The following is a 20,987-nucleotide window of genomic DNA, read 5'->3' as shown; positions in this document are numbered from 1 at the left end:
CCGGCAGGGCGAGTACGTAAACGCAGCGGCGAGGCGGTGCTGACGGGAGAGGGGGGCCAGTGAGCCCGGCGGCGGCTGCAGCACCACCCGGCCGGCCCCGTCAGCAACCATGAGCGGGCCGAGCCTTCCTGGCCCCGCCCCGAGCCAGTAAAGCCCTCTATGCCGCGATCCTGTTACTAATTGGCCAATTTGTGAAAGCTGCGCACGGATTCTCGCGACGAACGAAAGTGCGGCTAATATTCGGGGTGCGGCTTATCTATTGACAAAGACAGCAACATCGTTGAGGCACCGGAAGTGCGGCTTATAATCCGTGCGGCTTGTATTCGTGAAACTACTGTAACTTGTGCTAAGCAGCTTGAAATTAAAAGGAGGTCCCTGGTGAGCACAGGCTGTGTCTCAGGGCAGGGAGAGGAGCTGGCTTGGTGCCCAGCTGATCTCACTGCTGCACTTGCAGGTGACTGAGGTTCATCAGGTGGGATGGACCCCAAAGCTGTGCTGAATGGAGCAATGCTGTGGTGCTCCTCAAGCACCTCCCCGGTTCCCCATGTCCCATGGCTCTGTCAGGCCATGCTGCTGCTCTCACGTTTGTCAGCTCCTGGAGCAGCAGCCCAAGGAGCAGCCAGAGATTGTTGGCACAGGCATTTGCTAAGGGTAGTACGACCCAGAGAGCCTGGAAGGGAGACATGTGACATAAGCATCCTTAAAATGTGCAGTTTGCCCTTTCTCAGGGCTAGACAATGAAAGGAAATAGGTGAAATGGTCTCTTCAGACTTGCTTGCTCAGCACGAACAAGGCAGTTAAGCCCTGCAATTGAATTGTTTTTGCTCTTGAATTTGTGTGACTGCCAACACCTTTTCCCTTTTTTGCTGTGCCCTTCCATCCTCTGGTAGATTCCCTTATTTTAAATTGCTGCTGTAACTCCAGTTGCAAAGCTAAAATATAGCACCAGGAATTCATTTGCAAGAAGTTTCACCTCTTCTTTGTGCTAGTTGGGCAATGCTCCCTTCCAAGGACCTGGCCTCTATTTGGGTCCTCCTGAGTGTTTAGCAGGTGGGTAAGCTGACAGCCAGGGAGCACAGTGTCTCCAGTTTATGTTCTATTTTCAGGGAGAAATACTTATCACTGCAGGCTTCTTTGTGGCACCCCACATGTGCACCCTGGTTTGGTGAATAGAAATTCGAAAAGACCTGATGAGGCAATTGAAACCCTTAGATTGAATGCCCTGTGCCCTTTTGTACTCAGAGGGAATGGGAAGACTTTACGAACTGGCTCTGTCACTAGGATTAATAACTGGAAAATCAATTTGTCATTTCCCTGTCATAAATTAAAAGCTTATAGGCCTTATAACATGAGTAAAATAGAGGTTAGTAGGTATTGATGGAGGTCTCAAAGCTCACTCAGCAGAGCAGATCTCTACTACACAATTTAAATTATGTCTCCTCCACAAGGAATATCTGTCAATATTTGTATTGCAAAAAGACATCCTCTGCAAGAATATTTTATCTGTTTCTACACTGCTGCTGCGATTGTTACTGCTGAAAGAGTTCTTGAGGGAGATTGTGGTCCTGACTTGATCGGTGTGAGTGACCTTTACATTGTGCATTTGTCTGTAGATGTTCTATAAATTAATCATGTGCAAGCTGATGAGGTGCCAGCAAAGATGTACCTCACTAAGCTGGGCCTGCTGAGAACAGAGAACTTCTCTCTGCTCCCTTGGCTGTGGTAGAGCTGTGAGAAAGCAAGCACGCCCTTTCAAAGGTGTGCCCAGGTGAGAGTAATTGAGCAGGAGTGATTTGTAAGAGTCAGCAGACCAGGAGAGAAAAGGACCTTTTAAAGTCAGACGTGTAGAACTAGAAAGGAGCAGTCTAAGAGGAAACTACCTGCTGGTAAGATTTTTGTGGTTGAAAGGGGAGGTGGTTTAGACCAGATGATCTTTTGTTGGACAGCTGAAGAAAGGATAATCAGAATAGTTTCTTTACAAGAACAGATTTTTAAATCTGTCTCTCAAGATTAGGTTATTTTTGCTCTAAATAAGGTATGTTTCTGTGATGTGCAGTTACACAAATGATCCAAGATGACCCAAAAGTGAATGATCCATAATTTGGCCTGCTGCAATGTAAAAGAATACTTCCCACTGATTACTGTGTTTTGGTGCATTACTTATACTACTATTTTAAGGCATTTGTTTATCAGAAAACTCTAATCAGTTTAATTGAAACAGATGTGCTTGCCAGATATTTTAGCTATCTGTGCACAAATTATTGTTGTTAGGTATGTTGATAAAATATAAATAAATTGAAATACTCACAAGACTCTAACGTAATCAGACATACATAGATTCCAGTGTCTTTTTAATGGAATGGTAGCTTAATTGGCTTTTCAGTCCGTGGTTAATATTCTGTGTCTTTTTACACATCAAAAGCTGAACTGATTTGTATCTAAAGCCCTTCTTAAACAGGTTATTATCTTACTTTGATTATAAACATCACTTTTGTTTCTTCTTTAAAAGCATAAGGATGATGAAATAGACTTCTAATAAATTATCTGTTCTGCTCTTTCATGCCCAGTAGTTGCAGACAAAAGAGATTGCTGGACAAATAATTGTTTGTTGTGTTTTGGGGTTTTTAAATTTATTATTTAGGAAGAGACTTTGTTATTCTTTTTCTATATGGAACTTAAACTTCTGTAGAGCACTTAGGATCTGTAGCATCAATGTAGCTCTGACATAAATTACTGTACTCTGTTTAAATCTCTGTGACATCTCTTTTGGAAAATTGTCAGAAGTCACAAAAAATAGCCCCACTTTACTGACTAGGCACTAGGTATTCAAGTCCAAAAGCTCTGTATCTAGTCAATTTATATTGGTATAGGGTCTTAAAAAATAACCACTAGAAGTTGTGTTACTTTCAAATTTGTGTCTGATACAGGGCTAATTTAAATAAGAGCTTATAAAAAGTAGTGATATTCTAGTGATGTGAGGGGAGTATTGATTCATTGCCTTTCCTGCAGTGTTTAGTTTTTCATAAAAAAACCCCTGCAGAATGGCCTTTATCCAGCTTCCAAAGGCACATGGCTACTGCTTTCTGTGCTTAACTGGGCAAGAAAACAATAAACTTGGTGTAACCTTTAAATATTAAGACAAAAGCAAAAAAGGAAAGAGAAACATTATTTTTTTATGCAGAGGTGTAAAAAAATGGCAGGTGATTTGTGGCAGCAATTCAAGCATTATGCGGGTTTTGTATTTGCAAGTGTGGCTTATGTGGTCTTGTAATAACACACCAAGACCAGCTTCTCAGTAAAAAAAAAAAAAAAAGTATTGTATATAATTCTTTTTTTATGAGGTATGTTACATTGTCGATAGTGAAGGACATTGTGAAAGAAGGCAAGCCTGAGGGTAGGAAGTTAATGTTAGCCTTGGAAGACGGGATGCTGTTTGCACAGATTTTTCTGTGTTGCATGAGATAGCATTTCTTTGTACTGAATAGGATAATAACACTGAAATTTGTGTCTGATACAGGACTAATTTAAATAAGAGCTTATGAAAAGTACTGATATTCTGGTGATGTGAGGGGACTGTTGAATCATATAAAAGTTGCAAGTGTGTTTCCACTGAATCAGAGAAACTGTGGGATGTGTGAGCCAAATAATCTCCCTGTCTCCCAAGGAACAACCTGCTGTGAAGGGCATTTGGTGTGACCACAGCAGGCATGTTAGATCATGCCCACTCTCTGTAGGCCATTCCTTGCAAGGGAAGGGAATGGCATTGCTGCATGCCTTTTCTTCCTTTACTTTCCCTGCTTCAGGCAGAGGCTTTAGTTGGCTGCAGGAGTCAAAGCACTGGTTATGACCAGTGACTGGTATTTAATCACATACCCCAATTAAGTTGTACTAGTTGTAGGTCAGAGGCCTGCTGTGTTAAGGGCTCTACAGCTGATTGATAGCTCTCTTTTGAGATGGGGATTCTGGAAAGTGAGACCAAAGTGGGGAGCAGAGCTGGCTATTGAGTGCTTGTGGCACCACAATCAGACAGTCAGGGGGGTTGGAGGAGGAGAATGAGAGTGCCTTGTGGATATCCACAAAGGGCCCCTCTGCTTGGGTCAAGAGGGTTATTGAGCACAAAGGCTTCTGTTCCCAGCAGCTGGGCAGGAGGGGAGAGGAAGTAAGCAGCAACTGCTGGAAAGCTGAGGAAAAGATGAGATTGATCGGGAAGAGAAGTGCACAAAGAATGAAGTAGTTGATTTGAAATGATTGTTCTTGCCATGTGTGGTCCTTGGCCTGGGCTTTCCCATTTGTCATCCAGTGAGTTCCATCAAAAAAATTCTTATATGAGCTGTGTTTCTCCCCTCCATATTTTTTTTGACAGCGCCTTAAAACACATACTGTTCAAGGTGTTCCCTGTGACTAGTAAAGATTATATATGTTCTGTAAACTATAGTTGAGTGTTTAGTTGCTCTTTTGTCTCTCTGGGCTTAGGTTTAAAATTTAACAGACTCCTAATGCTTCATAGAGTTAAAAAAATGTTTGACTTCGTTTCTTTTTGTTTTTGTTTTTTTTTTTAGATCATCTAAGGGACTAGAAATAAGTGGTCTGAGGTTTGGATATGATATTGCAGTAGTAAACTGCATGAATATATTCACAGTTCCCTGCTGCCTAAATTGAAGTGTGCTTCATGTATCATGAAATTTATATTGATAACTTAGAGGCCTGAAGAGAGTAGGGGCTTGTACTTTTGGATTTAAGGAAATGTGTGTAATTCTTGTTACTGCTGCTTGTGGTGTAAATGAACTCCTTATGTTATATGGTTTCCCTGGTGTTGTGAAGTATTTAAAAGACTGAGTGGATGATAAAGCACTTCGTTAAGAAAATCAAATATAAACTGGAAAAAGAACTCTGTTCCTTCCATCTTGCTGTTAAAAAGGAAAATTAGCTGAGAAAAGTATAGCAAGAGGGCAATAGTATTAACCTTCAGATTAGAAAATATTTTATCACCAGGAGAATAGGCTGAACTACATAAATCTGTGCCCACAAAGAAGAAATTAGATGTTCAACAGAGAATGTAATTGAAGTTAAAAAAATCAGTTAATTTCACTAATGTCAATTCAGATTATTTGTTTCACCTGCATAGTATGCCAAGACAGAACAACAGTGCAGAATACTCCAAGGAGCAACTGTATTCTGTATTCCTTGGCTTTTTCAAATGGATCTAGCCTGTTCAGAAGCACTGAGTTAGTTCTAAAATAATTTCTTTCCCTTACTGAATATTGTGTTGAGTGCTGACTGTGGTGACAGAAGCAAATGTATACTGGACATTACAGAAAATGTAATGATCTTGGCAATTAAAGTAAAATCCTTGCAGGTTGTCACTGCATGTTGTGTTAAGCAGCTTGAACTGTGGTGTGATAGTAAACTGGACACTGTGAAGTGAATCATAGTTGTACCAGCAGGGTAATGGGTTTCTCTCAAGAAACATCTCAAAAAGAAAAATCTCTGTTGGAGGCAGTTGCTGGCTGTGCTGCCTGGAAGCTGAAATTGTGCAGCAGCAAGTCTGATTTCTGCTGCTTCTGTTGTCTCAGGAAAGAGTTTCAAGCCCTGTGGGTCAGAATGTCACCTCCTGAGGTGCAGTCCGTATGACTTCCAGCACATTCCATATGCCAAGGATAGATGACTGTCTTTGTAGAGACCTGTGCTCACTGAGCTGGAACACGGGTGTGAATCATGTTAGGACTCTTTGCACTCTAATGGTCCTGGTTGAATTTGAAGCAGCATCCCAGAAAAGATTGGTTTTCTGTCCAATTTCTTCCATTGACTAAGCTATTTTCCTTTCAATCCAGATGATGCCTTTCCCCAATTTAGCTTGAGCTGCCCTTTGACCTGTCCTGAAGGGGAATTACTGGCTCTTGGGTATTCCTTTTGATTTACTGCTGCCTCCATAATGAACCTCCCTGTGCAGCCTATTTCAGGCCCATTTTTTCCTGTCTGTTTATGGAATTCCCTATTTATTTTTACCTCATTACAGAAAAAATCAAGCCCTAACTTACTGAAGTATAACATGAATGTGCATGCACATGTATGTCTACCTACCTCTAGCACAGCAGACACCGGATGTCATTAACCTGACATTTTTGTGTCCATTTTCTTTTTCCAGTATTTGACTGCAACTTTGAATCTCCTTGTGAGCTGGAATATTCCTTTACCTCAAAAGATCAGGAAACCCCCAACAATGCCTGGGTCAGACTGAATGCAGAGGCAGTCTCACAGCTAAACCTCCCAGATGGGCTGGAGAGAGATCACTCTGAGAGCACACCCAAAGGTAAGATGAATACAGCTGTGTAATGCCATCAGTAGTTAGTTTTAAAATAAAAGCACCCTTGCTTCCACTCCCTAAAATAACCATAACAGAAAAACCCAAAACCTAACCCAAAGAAACAAGTCCTCCTGAAGTGCTAAAGACAGCTATAATCCCTTTGCTTCAACAGACAATGAATGAAAAAACAAAGTGACAAAGGGGGAGTCATTCTGTACAGAAGAGATCTGCTTTCACCTAAAGGCAAGCTCCATCATATATCTAGGGAGCGAAATATCAAATACAGTCTTGTGCAAAATCTGAATTGGGCTGGCCCATGGCATGGATGATATTTGGATGGAAATTGTATTATGGTGCCTGTGTTTAAGGTCATTCAGTGTTTGGAAGAGTCTGGCCTTATCTTTGCTCTAGGTCCTATTTACCACTTGTGTGTTTGCAGACTATTTTAGGCAATATCCTTTTGTCCAGGGCTTAGGTTCTCTGTTTGGTAAGAAAACAAAGATGGGCTTTGTCCTTAATATAAGAAAAAAAGATCCTGTCTCTAAAGAGAGCTAGGAGGTCTCAAAAGATGGGAGTGCAACAGGATTTTTTCTTTTCTTGGAAAAAAAAAGTGGTTTGTTGGAATTCCTTTTCCTTTTCCTGCTTAATGATCATATATGTGAACTGCAACATATATCATTAAGACTGTGAGTTCTGAAAGATTTTTAGTTATTTGTGCTCTTCTAATCCTGGGAAAGCAGAAAAATTCTTAACATCCTTTCAGCTGTTAGTGACACCTGCTTGGAACTTTTCTCTGGAAGGTGGTGTTGATGAGAATGGACCTACCAAAATGAAAATGGGGGATTTGGAGCTACGAATTTTATCCAGGAAAGCAAAGAGGTGTCAGGAAGGACAACATAAATTTCAAGGGATATGGAGCAGTTCCCATAGTAAGAAAAACTAAACAGACAAAGATTCACTATTCAATCTCTGATGGCAGGGGTTAGGAGGTCTTTAAAAAGCAGATTGAAGAGCATTGGAAAGCAGCTGTGAAGTTGGTTCTGGATTTAGAACAAGTAAGCTGAGACATTTTTCATGTAGTACCTGAATAAATGGTGCTAATAAAATACACGAATTAATGTTGTGGGGCCAGAAGTGTTTAAAGAAAGATCAGATGAATTCTTGCAGAATACATTAATCACAGGATGTTTAATTCAATAGTCTGTTTAGAGTCAAGAAGCCTCTTAGACCAAAGGCTGCAAGTGGAAGGGTTCTTCTCTTAGGCGCCAGCATTGGAGACAGAACTTGACTTTGCAGAGCTGCACTCTGAGTGCTTGTGACAGTTCTTATGTTCAGGCAAATATTGAGGAAATTTTCTGTGCTGTTTTCATTCATATCCTATTTTCCCATCCATACCAATAGTATAGTACTTTTCCCCAGATAGCCATTATAAATTAACTTTTAAGGCCCATTGATTCATCAGCAGACCACGTCATTTTGGTGTGATCTGTGTCGTGTGTAAAGCAGATGGACCCCATTTGTGCTGCATGCAAATATCTTCTAATTTCTGCATCAATGAACACCCACACGCATACTGAATGCCTTCCTACGAAGGTACAGTTCAGGGAAAGTTTGAGGTAAATCAGAATTTCTTCTTTTTTCTTCTTTTTCTTAAATTCTAGTGCAAGCTGGCTGCCCCTGAAATTTAGGAGTTAAAACCTTGTTTTGAATTGGGAAGAAGAGCTGTCATTTTCCTGGAGTGGGGGCAAAAATAGGGAAAACCCACAAGGAAGTAAATGTTTTGTTCCAGGTGAAGACCCTGGCCAGGACCCCATGGTGCTACATGTTGTCAGTGTATGATTCTTTTGGAACCTTTCCAGTAAAGTTATACCTTTGTCTAACTCAGTTTTATATATCTATCAAAGCAGAAGAAAGGGAGACTGTTAGCTGGCCTTGCAGCCCAAAACCAAAGGTGGTATTGATTGATGATTTGCAATTGCCTATTGGGTTAAAATTCTATTTCTAAGCCCAAAGGTTGGGAGTTCTCATCTGGAATATAGGCAATTTAGGCTGAAACTTGTGTTCTGCTGTTTTCCTCTATTCTGAGGGGCAGGTAACCAGCGTCAAATTGATTGAGTGGATTTAGATTTGTGGGGCATTAGGGTGGAATATTTTGCATGGTTTATTTGCTTGTGTATGTGTGGGCTTGTTTTTTTAAATTACCAGGCATGTTGGACATAATGGTAATTTTTTCTCAGTAGATCTGTAGGTCTGCAACTCATCGATGACTGTAACTCTTGCGTGTATAAAGACTCATTTGAAAATCAACACTTGGAGCTAGCATCTCTCTATTTTAAATCACTTTAATTACAGCTGTTTGGCACAGATAGTTGTGTGGTCTGTTTCAATCTGAAATAATTAAGCACAGTAGTACCAACCCCCACTGTTTCCTGCAAATTGTACTTGCAATTATCTCAATCTCATTTCATCTCCTTTGCAGACAGTAATGCACAGAGATAAACAGATAGCTTAACTAGATTTTGGGATGGTTTAGCTCATCCTTGTCACTTGGTTATCAAGTCATGGCAAGACATTGATGGAGACAAATGCCTCTGGTATGATTCATTGGACTACACATGGGTTTCTGTAGAACGTTCAGTAGAAAATAATTGGTAGATCTCCCAAAGAGACACATTGGAAAAATTTATGTATTTTTGCTCCTGTCCCAGCAGCATGATACAGCTCAGTGTCAAGAAATCAGAAGCCAGCATGAATTAAGCCTCCTAGAGGAAGAGCTAACTCCTGGTGTCTCAGCATCTGGTTGCAGTCACAGCTGAGCAATCCACTCACTTGGCATGTTCAGCATGTAGTGTCACACAAATCATTGATCTCCTGGATAGGAATGGATGGTGAGGTGGTAGAGTTTGATATTAAATTATTCAGGGTAAAAGATTGAAGGTCTAGTTTGCAAGGAATTGAAAAGGGATGCTTAACTAGCTAATAGTGGCACGTGAAATTTAGTGCAGGTTATTTGAATTGAGGTGGTAGGAGACACAATCAGAGCTTGGGATATGTGCAGACAGATTCTGAGCTGGTTACTGTCACTTAAGCATATTTAAGGGTAAGAACAGAGCTGTGAAAGCATCACCTCAGTAGCAGTCACAAAATAAATGTGATTTGGGGGCTTACTGGGAAGGGAGTGGAAAATAGGAACAGCATGCTGTAGTATAAATGTGTGGGGCAGCTGTATTTAGAACTCAGTCTTCTGTTCTACATCCCATGCATCAAAACTTTTAGTACAGCTGGGAATGTTTTTAAAAGAATGGAAACAAAGATGATAAAGTATGCAATGGCTGTCTTCTAGGAACACTTAAACTGAATAGGGCTACCCTGCCTGCAAGAGGCATCTAAAGGAATACATGCTAGGTTGTATAGAAATCAGAAATTTATAAAATATGTATAAAGATTCATAAACTCCCAAGAGTTTGTAAAGCACTGAAAGGATGAGTACAGAAGGAATATTTGATATTTCTTCTAATACAGTATTGAACAGCATCAAGCAAAATTATTAGATGTCAGGCAAAACAAAAGGAGATCCCTCAGTTTTTAACAAACAATGAAACTAGAACTTTTTTCCTAGAGTATTGTTGTTGCTGGAACCTTCTGTGGGTGTGCAAATTGACAGGATATGTGCAGGAAGAAGAAATACTTAGAGCTACTAAATTCTCTGTAGAATCTTTTCTGCTTCAGAAAGTCCTCATGTGACCGGTCCCTGAAGGCCAGGGGTGGTGAGGGACAACTGTTTGCTTTTTCTGTTCATACATTCTTTTTCATTTTCTATTTCCAGCTGTCTGTTCTCAGAGCCAAATGTTTAAAGTTAATGGCTCTTTGGTCTGAGAGGGTTGGTGTGGTGATGTGTTCCTCACTCACCTCCCAGCCTGGGCTTAGGTTCCCTTTGAAAAATGGTAGAAATGCATTAACAGTTTTAAACCAATTCAGAGAGTCAGAGAAAAGTTGCTGTTTAAACATTTGCTATTATTTGCTCTTCTGTTAAAGCCTTGGGAATGCTATCAAACCATGCAAAAAATATCAAGTATTTGGTAGGAATAACTGCAGGACTGTTTGCCTATAGAAATGTAGGTTAGAGATGCTATCAAGGTTTTGATTTTTTAAAATTTATGTTAAAATGCTTCATGCTCCTCTGTTTCCCCCATCTTGTAAGTGGACCAGTGAGTGAGAGAATCACTGGTGTCTGCCAGCTAGGCCCCTGAAGATCTGCTGGAGTAATTCACATTTCCAAGTGTAACCTATGTAACTTTCTGCAGGGTCAGAGATTTAAGGTTAAAGTCCCAGTGATGTACTAATGACTGACAGGAAAACCTCCACTGTTGGGATCTGAATTGGGCCTGTACATGCTGTAATGAGTAGGCAATCCATTGTGGATTACTAGACTTCTTTTAATTCATGAATAAGCAAAAAGATGCTATAAAAAATTCAAGCATTCTGCATCACTGACTGCATTTATTTATTTTGACAAGTGTGATTAATTTTTAATTATTCATGACCCTTCATAATATATTATACCAGCAAATGCACTACAGTCTATTGTAATGAAACATGAGGAGCTGGAGATTTTGCAGCTGTGGCAGTATTTCCTAAGGAGGCAGATGAGACAACCCAGTCTGTGGTTAGAAAGAAAGAATTTGTAGGCCAAGGAAATTGCACTTTCAGCTGTGTGGATGTATGTTTTTGTCATATGCAAGGTAGAGAAGCCATTTGCCTCTCTGATAAACCTGAAATGGGTCAAACCATCCATAAATTCCATTTCTCTCAACTCTTGAGTCAAACACAGAGTTTTCTGTTCTATGGGGTCTCCAGGATACAGCCCTGAGTTTGACATCCGTCAGGGATGGTTTAAGAGTCATCAGCAAATCTCAGAATTTACCTCTCCTGTTAGCTTATTGCAGTGCTGGTATTTTCCTTCCTCCGGAGAAGCACTGGTTCAGCTTCCTGCAATGCTGTGCTGCCCAGGGACTTTGGCAGGCAGTAATTGTGGTCCCTGACCTGAGACCACAGTTGGGGCTTCACTGGGAGTCAAATCTTAAAAGGAAGAGGGAGAATCACTACTACAAAGTTAACTGTTTCTGTTTAAGGAGGCAGGACCAGTAGCGGCTGGACCAAAAACAACTGCATGCAAACTGAGTCCAGGTCTGATCAAATGTCAGAGTGATCTGTTTCTAACCATAAATGCAACTTTAAATGGGAAGCATTAGAGTCTTGACTGCTCCTGACTATGGTTATGCAAATGTGTTGCCTGCTCCTCTTTCAAATCTTGTGATTCTAGATCGAGTAAGTGAGTTTCTTCTTCTGTGATTTGAAGATTTCAGGAACAGGAAAATATGCAGCTGCTTGACAAAAATTTCAGATAAAGAAATAAGTTGTGGAGGTATGACCACCATTGCAAATAAAAATAAAAAAAAGTAATAAGCCACCCTGTGCAAATGTGAACACCAGTTGAGACAACTTCTTAATGGAAAATGTAGATTAAACTTTGATGAAGGATGGCAGGAGAACTGGGAGATGAATGAGGACAGTGGCCCTAACCAGCCACTGATTAGTTGAAAAGCTCTTATGTAAGTTCTAAAACAAGAACTTCTAAAACATATTGTGTTAATGTGATTTTAATTTTTGTAATTATTACTAAAGAAATGGAGCAAGGCTAAGGCAATGAGCATATTAGAAAATGGGAGATAATGAACTGCAGGATTATAAAATGGCTGTTGACTTTAATTTATGATTCCTCAGACAAAGAAGAATGAGGCAGATAATAAAAGATAATAAATAATATTTTGTTTCAGATTATCACTTTATTAACAAAACAGTAGAGTATAAATCAGTGTGAGCTTGCAAGAAATAAGTAGGTGGTAAGTTATTTTTCTTGTAAAATTCAAGCAGAAAATATAGTTGTAGCACTTAAAATTCCACAAAAAAAAAAAGGGGGGGGACGGGATTATCTTAGAAAAAGATAGCTATTTACCAGGGAAAGAATAAAGAGTAAGGAGTGTAACTGGGCTGACACTCGACAGACAAAAGTTTTCTCTTTACATTAATTCTTATACTGGTTTGAGGATATGCCTTGATCTTGTAGAATTGATCCAGCTTATGTGTCTTTTGAACAAGCTATCAGAGGTATTCTTATTTAGTAAATCGTTACATGGAGTTTGAGATCCTGACACCTTAGGCCTGGAAAAAGAAACAACAAACCAAGAATTGTTTTCTCAGGAGAATTTCTATCTGGAGAAAAACATGCTTTTGAACCTGTCACAAATTTTGACAAAAAACTTGCAGACCTGAATCTTTATTGCATCCCTCTCTCTAATGCAGAAGAAGAATGTGGATCATCCTGGTTCAATTCAGATGGCTGAATAGTCCTTAAAAATATCACTGCTATGATATGATGCCACCCTAGTTTTATTATGTATATGCCTTCAGATAATCTGCACATATCCCATGAAGATTTGTGAACTTCTGGACTTTTGTACTTTCATTTAGTTCAAGTGGGATTCAGTTTCCTACTAGTTATTTTCTTCTTTAAGATTTAGTCAGTGACTCAGTGGAAATAATTGTTGTGTGTGAGTTGAAGGATCAGCTACATAGCACAAGTGAAACAGCAGAAGAATTAAGTGAGGTCTGGAAGTAACACAGACTGAAAATTATTCATCAGTCTTACTGCAAATGAGAGATTTATGGATTTGTAGGGATGACTATCAAGTTATTTGTACAGAAAGGGGGGTTTAGAATTAAAAATATTATTTACAGCAAATAGTTCTGGCTGTTCTAGATGAGATTTAGATGATGAGACTCAATTTGGCAACATAAACTTATCAAGTGTTACAACACATACCCATAGGAAATTATGCAACATTAAGACACTAAATGCAAACCAGACTTGCTTCCAGGGTCTAGTGGGCTGTGGAGAAGGAAAAATACAGTCTTTTTATAAGGATCAGATTCCATCTCATGCTGTGTCAGTACAAAAAATGGACCAGGTGTTCCTAGCATTTTGCAGCTTGCTCTTCTCATTAGGACTACACTTGTGCTTTGCTATTGCAAAATTATTTCCCTTTAATGAACCTGCTCTAAAAAGGCAAATGATTGTCTCACTGTAGGACAGTGTGTTTGTTTATAGAGTAGGTATGTATTTATACAGACTATGGAGAAACACGTGGGTTTGTTGATTTTAGAAATCTTGTTTGTTCACTCCTTAATTCAGTGAAGACTTGTATGCAACATTCAGCAGTCTGTTCCCCCAGCTGAAGAAGAAAAATTAATTTCAGTGTGCATCAGATGTTAGTATGCTCTAATGGCTTGCTGCATACCTGTGACTAATATACTCCAACAAGTATATCCAGAAAAGGCACAGACAATGAAGAATAAATGGGTTGTAAAATGGTCTCCTTCTCACTCCTAATGACAGTTTCTCCTTGGCAAGATGAGAGGCATATTAAAAGGACAGCTGGAGGGAAGTGTGTCCTGCTCTTGGCTGTGTTTGACCTTTTTATAGGAAAAGACTACCAGATTAACACACATAATTTTTTTTTTCCTCTGTAGTGGAAATCATGAAATGCTTGTGTATGTCCATGCACATGTTGTGTTCAGAGGGTTTTTAAAATTGGACTCACATTTGCACAAAAAAGTCTTCAATGGATTAATAAGCTGTTTGGTAGTTTTGATTTCTTTCTAGCCTACCTGCTTCTTCTATTTTCTGTGTGTTTATTTTTTTACCATGCCAGTGACAGCTCACACATATGGCTATGTACACAAAAAAAAAGTCAGTGTATGTTAAAGAAGTGTCAGCAAAGACTTTGAGCCTGGCAGCCCCTTGGCTGCATTTTGGTGATCCTTACCAAGCATGAGCTAACTATATTTGTTGCCAAATGCTACAATAATGCTTCTCTGGCACTTCACCTAGGAAGCTTGGTATGGTTTTGAGGAGTTGGGAGAAGGGTTTCTCCCTGTTGTCACAGAGTGGGATTAAATCCGTAGCCCGAGGTGAGTTGTGTTTCCCACTGGGCCAAACTTGTGTCCCTTGCACCTCAACTACTACTAACAATTATTGGATCCTGTTACTTCTCAGTGTTTTCTCCATGAATTTGGCTTGGTCCACTGGTAGTGAATAGATGCTATCATGTGGGATTTTCTATGCAGCTCTTCTGTGAGATTATGTAAAAAACATCATCAAATTGACAAGAACTGAAGTATTTTTGCTGTTTTTCTTCTCCTCAATGTTCTATTACAGTACATGTCTTACACACCTGTGCTTGGGTGAATACAAAACAACAGAACTTTAAAAGCTAAGAGGTTTTACTGCTGTGACTCTTGCCAAGAACAAGATCCAGCTAATTAATCAGAGATAAGAAATTGTTGATCTAGAACTATGGTAGAAAAAATACCATGATTCAGTCAGGATCTTAGTGTGGATGGAGCTAAACCTAAGCACAGTTTAACCATTTTGGTAAATCTGAGTAAAGAGAAGATTGACTTTTAATGTTTCTGTCCTTGGTTTTCTGATTAATTTCAAGTTGTTTAGATGTAGTTCTGTAAAGGATGTATTGATATCACAATTTTTCTCACAATTGCATGTGCTAATTCAGAGGTGTTGCAAGAAATACTCCCCTATCTGTGCCTTCAGAGGTTAAATCTTACAGAGATTGTAAATATTAAAGCTCACATAAGTAGTTTTGTTTACCTTTACCTTGAAGAGGGTGGAACCTCTGAGCTTAGTTGTTTTCTTATACAGTAGCATGCTTATTTTATCCCACTCAAAATAATCAAAGAAGGTTGAAGAGTTCAAGACAAGATGTTGAATGAGAATTCTGTTTTCCATTTTTAAAAAATAAATTTCATAATATCATGCAATGCCTGTTTTGGGGGCCCCAAGCAACTTGCCTAGATTCTAATGAATAATCATCCTTTTAATTATGAGCTAGAAACTATCCCTGAAGTTTCATCTGTTTTCTTTGTTTGCTTGTGTTGAGAGCACAGTGATCAAACAGATTGTATTATGCATGAAGATGAGAATGGCCATACTGGGAGAGCAGGAGAGGGAAGAAAACTTATGGCTGGACTTCCCCAGATGTTCTCTCATTCTTCTGGCAGGCTGTGCCAGAGACTGTGAGCTGAGGGAAGCAATAGACCGTGGCCATCCATGTTATGTTGTAACTCTGCTGGGGCACACACAACAGTATCTCCTTTTTGATTTGAGTCCTCCACTCCTAGACCCTGTTCCTGTGTTGAACAACACTTCCCTTCGGTGCAATAAATTAAACTGTGTGTCCTGCTCATGGTGAGGGAATCGCTTTCTCTAAGTCCCTGTGAGTCCCTTTAGTCCCAGTAGCTCAGGCTTTCTCATCTATCAAATGCACGCAGTTTGGAAACGCTTGCCCTTCATCTTTTACCTTCCCCAGCTAAACAGGATTTTATAAAAGTTAAATACAAGTCACAATCTTTTGTTAAAATACTCTGTTTTTAAAAAAATCATTTATAATTCACATTAATAGTTCCTGTCAGTTGTAAAGTCAAATGAAAGCCAGCCTTGTTAGCTGAATGCTTCAGTGTCACAACAGAGATGAGAGAAGCAAGGACTACTTACTTCTAAATGACATTTCCTTATGAATTAAAAAAATGTAATAGTGGGCTTTTAGCTATTGTTCTGCTTTTCTTTTTTTTTTTTTCTCTTCTATGTCTATGAGATGATATAACCACTCTTCTGGGAGAGGCTGTCTTTCTAAATTATCTCACGTAAACATGAGTAAAAAAGGTGATGAGTAGATTTCTCAACATTTGAAAATATGTTCAAACAGCAGGAGCAGAAGATTTGTCACTTGCCATTGCCTGTGTTAAAAGGATAAACTTGATGAAGGACTGAACTACAATAATTCACCTTGTGTGTTGCTTTTAGCGGAAGACATGTTGCTGTTTTCCTGTGCCTCCAGTGGGGAAGTGGAAAGGTCAGGCACTGAAGGGAAGCATTTTGCTGTGTACCACAGATCTCTGGCAGTAATTTAGAGCTTTGGAAGGCACTTAAACAGCATAATAAAGGTTAGATCACAACTCCTTTTCACCTGTCGCAGTAGGTTTGTTTATCAGAGAAAAGCCCAAGCTGCAGAGGTCCGGTATTGATTTTGAGCGGAAGGTTCAAGGATGTTCTGTTTTCAAGGTGTTTATTCAGAGCATGGAAGAAACAAAAAGCCCATGTTAAAACAACATTAGGATGCAGGTGTAATTCCACTCTGTGTTTTTCCTGAAGGTGTGAAAGAATTTGAGAAGGAGACAGAGGTTGTTCTGTATTTGACTGCTCTAAAATAACAGCTTTTCAGACTACTTTGCAGTCCGGTTTGCTGCGACACAGAGCCTGGTCCAGCCAGGGCAAAAATAGAGAATGGGAATGATGGAGTTGCCTATAGAATAAATAATTTTAATGGATAAAAAACCTGGACATAAAACCCACATGGACTGAGGGGCAAGAGCCAAAGACCTGGGGGTGTTTTGAGTGTAACAGTATACAGGGGTATCTGAGGGCAGGGGTCCCATCATGAACACAACATTATATGTGACAGACCCTGAACCAACTGAGGACAAGAACCAGAAACATGACTTATTCTATAATAACTCCATTAACATACCAACTCCCATGGATACTCTCGTCTCTCCATAACCTGACCAGATAGCTCCCTCTCAGTATCCTACTTCCCATGGTCTCAGGCTGATGCTTCCTGCATAAGCTGTTGAGGCTACACCACTGTTTGTCCCAACCAGTTCCATTCCCTCAGACTATAGGGCAGGGTCTGCCTGCCTGAGTTGATTCTATATGTCAATAAGGCCACTTCATTCGAGGTGAAAGTTTGCTATGGCACACTCCTGGGGATTTTACAAACTGAACTTTCTCAAACTGGGGAAAAAGAAAATATTGTTCTGATGGCCTTAGTGCCCAGTTGCATAGTAGGGAAAGCTGTTGTAATTTTGTAGTCATTGGTTTAGTTATCCAGCTGTCTAAGGGCAATATATTCAGTGTTATCATGTTATTAACAAACTGCGAATTCTGAAGAACTAATAGCTTGCACAGTTAATCTTTGTTTTATCGTTAATTAAGGGCAAAAAGCAAGAATATAAGAGGGTATTACAAAATGTTATATAACTTATTTCAGAAGCTGTGGCTTACACCCAAAGTAATGACCTTCTCAATGACTAACCAAGGCAAAGAGGTATCTGTTAAGCAAGAATAGGTTCTAAAATCAACTTCTTACTAAAGATGCTAGGCCATTTGCAATTGGTGGCAACAGCTGAGTGAACAGCAACAATCAACATTTTTAATAGCAAGTTTCTTTAAGGACAATTTCTTTAAGTGGGTCTGCCAGTGTAGCATATGTTTTATGGTTTTCTTATCCATCAATGGAGAAAGGTGAATAAGGTGTAGAAGGAGTTTTTATCTTTGAAGGATTTGATTACCTAATTAGAGGACATACAATCTGGATCCCAGTTACACTGAAAAAAAGCTAGTGATAATTTTGTAACGGCTTTGAAGGGAAGGATGATGAGAATGTACTCCAGGCCTTTTCAGGGTTGTTTGGTTGCTTGATTTCCTTCAGGCAATTCTCTCTGTGGTCAACTTGCAAAACAGGTGGTTAATGGCAGGTGTTTGCTGTCCAAGAAGTGATTTTTGTTATGTGTCAGGCTGAACTGAATATGGAGACTTCTGGATGTGCTTGGATTCAGTATTATTCCCAATTACCTTAAAATTAAAGAATGCTCAAGAACTAGAAGTTAAAATGCTGACTATTTTGAAGCTGAATGTCAGGTTCTGTTAACACTACGTGTCCTGTTCTGTTGTAGACTGGGCTTTTGCCATAACTAAGAGTTTCACTCCAGGTGAAATGCTGGGAATCAGTGTTCAGTTTTTCCTTGCAGTGAGGAGAAACACCCTTGCAAAATCATGACAGAACTAATATGCTTCCAATATTGGTATTGTGCATTTGCTTCCTTGCTTAGATGAATGTTTGTGTAATAGGTTAGTGTGGTGTGAAGCTGAGTGCATCCATTTCTTTCCACTGATTTACAGGGGAAGGTGTCTGTCTGGACAGGTAAGGGCAGCCATAAGAATATGCTGGAGTAGTGTCAGTGCTTGAGTGATTGTTGAGCTGTACTGTCATTATGGAGTGAGTGACAAAGTGTAATTGAAATAACTGAGCTCCAAACAGCTGAGGGACCTCATCTGGGTGAAAAGCACTGCTTACCTTGGGGAGAGAGCTCTTTTGCATTGATGAGCTGGACTGGGATGTCCCTGAATTAAGAGACTAAGAGACAGGAATTGGCGGTATGGAAAAGAGGCACATTAGAGACAATGCCCTTAACCACTCTCTACTATGTTTTGGGGGTTTTTATTTTATCTGAATGAAATGATACATTTCAGAGTGCTTTGTGGGTGGGCAGGTGAAATGTACTTCATTACAGGAACAAATAAGTTGCCCTGTGCCTCAGTCAATGTTATATCCATTAACTCTTTGAGAGGGTGGGGAACCAAAACTGACCCTGAGTGCAAAACAGGTAATGGGCTTTGCATCAGGAATGACCTAAATGACTTAAAAATCAACAGATTTATCGGTTACTTGAGTGGTTACTTAGTACACTACTTTTACCAGCGAGCTAAACTTTTAAAAAATGAGATGGAATTACTGAACAATTCCTTTTTGCTAAAACTATTGGTAATACAAACTGCAGCAACTTGAGTGAACTGCAGATTAGCCTCTTTCACTCCCAAATGTAATCAAAGCACCTTGTTTATTTGTGTGTGGGTTGTGTTTTGCCGGGGGATGTTTTTTGCTGATTTTTCTTAAAAAATGTTTTGTAAAAGGCTGCTCTGTTCCCCTCTGATTGTTACCATGTATTGTCCTTTGAAGGTATTGTTGGATGAAGGGGTACAGACTTCAGGAAGTGGCATTTTTCTAGCCCACATTTTTAATAAACTTGTTTGCGAAATTGCTGAATATGCTCCCAATTTCTTATTGTTGGGCTAAAGTCTGGGATAATTTTTAAAGCCTGACACTGTCACAAAGTGATACAAATGTGCATTCTCTCACTGGAAGCTTTGCTGCAGGTATGAGAGCAAGCATAGCAGCAGCTCTTTTCGCTTGCTTTTAGTTTTGTGGTGGTTTTTGCTACAATAAAACATGCAAAGAACTTCTTTATTTCTTATGACTGCCCAAATACTTACAGAATTGGCTTAAAGTCTTGGTTAGATTTGCAAGGCTTGTCTCTGCAGGATTTGGTCTATGTGGCCCCACACAAGGCTGTTTGTTCTTTTCAGTACAAGATAAGACCATAAAAATTTCTCTTCTCCACTACCTTTGGTCTACAAAGTATTAGCACTGAAAAATGAGATAATTTATCACCTTTTCCATATTACCAGATGTCTCTTTAATTGATGGGAATCTTTTTACAATCACTTAAAAGAAAAAAAATTGCTTTTGAGGAATTTTTCCCTCAATTGACAGCAACTTAATGAGGGGTTGTGACTTTGTAATCAATTTTAATTATTGTGTAGTTAATACTGCTAAAAATAACAACTTTAACTTTGATACTGGATGATTGATTTGTGAAGCAACTTGTAAATAATTGATCTCTTGTTCTCTAATGTTTTTTCTGTTAAAGCTTTTTAAAGTAAAAATAAAAGAAAATCAGGCAAACATTTCAGTAGCTAAAGCAGAGATAATGTAATGTCATAGTAACCACTGCTACCATAACTGGAGTTTTATACACTGAGAGCTGTGTGTTTTAATGGTTAAGCCATGAAACAGAAAATCAGTATTTCTAGGTATTTCTCCCATTCAATCACTGACTCTGTAGGAATGTGATCACGCACAGCAGCTGTTTCGTCTTTCAGTTTGCCAACTTTAAAATAGTGAGCAGACTCTGTCACATGTTGTAATGCTAATTAGGATCAGTTCTGGTAAAATTATTCTACAAAAGATGGCAAAATTCTGCATCATCCTGTTATTTTCAGAATACATGTGCTCAGTTTAGAGATAAGATGGCTCTTTTTCACCACCAGTAGCTGCCAGTCCAAAGGACCAGTTTCCTTTGGGTTTTTCCATGCTGTCAGTACTAGAGGGTCTCTGACTAGACCTCATGGCAGCCTTCTCCTCTGTTGCTACTGAGAATTTTAATATTTGAAGTGAAGGAGCATCATTCTTCATTTCCAGCAGTTATCAGCCTTGTGGCATCGGAGTTTTAAATGGCCTGTTGGACCAAGGCTGTTTGCATGCACGTATTTGAAATGAGGCGAGACGCGCCAACATATTTGGGTCCTTGTTTAGAGTAGGACCGTGTTCTGCATGTTCACAAAGTACTCAGAGTTCCTTCAGAGGGAAGGTGCTATCAGTGAATATTGCTGCTCTGTGTGCAACTGTGGGCCGTTGGCAGTAATGGGACAGTGAAAACGGATTATCATTAATGTCAGCAAATACAGTTTTAATCATGTTAAAACCATATCTTTGTGAAACTAAATGAGATTTCTCATAACACAGCTACTTATTTGTATTCGCCATGCATTGCACAGACTACCTCACTATTCTTAAAGCAACTACCAATCACCATGAGGAGTCAAGCAGACGCTGCATTCTCCATAATTACAAGCAATTTTCCAATT

At 39.5% G+C, this 20,987-nt stretch overlaps 1 protein-coding gene across 1 annotated transcript in view; it reads left to right on the top strand.

Moving 5' to 3' along the window:
• Positions 1–20,987, top strand: part of ALK (ALK receptor tyrosine kinase) — a 320,839-nt gene that overhangs the window by 89,462 nt on the left and 210,390 nt on the right. The window contains 1 exon segment of the mRNA XM_042779113.1: positions 6,146–6,310. Coding sequence (XP_042635047.1) covers positions 6,146–6,310 — 165 coding nt within the window.

This window comes from Catharus ustulatus, chromosome 3 (genome assembly GCF_009819885.2).
Source record: "Catharus ustulatus isolate bCatUst1 chromosome 3, bCatUst1.pri.v2, whole genome shotgun sequence".
NCBI lineage: Eukaryota > Metazoa > Chordata > Aves > Passeriformes > Turdidae > Catharus > Catharus ustulatus.
The sequence above is the reverse complement of the archived record's forward strand: the minus strand, read 5'-3'. Positions and strand labels throughout refer to the sequence as shown.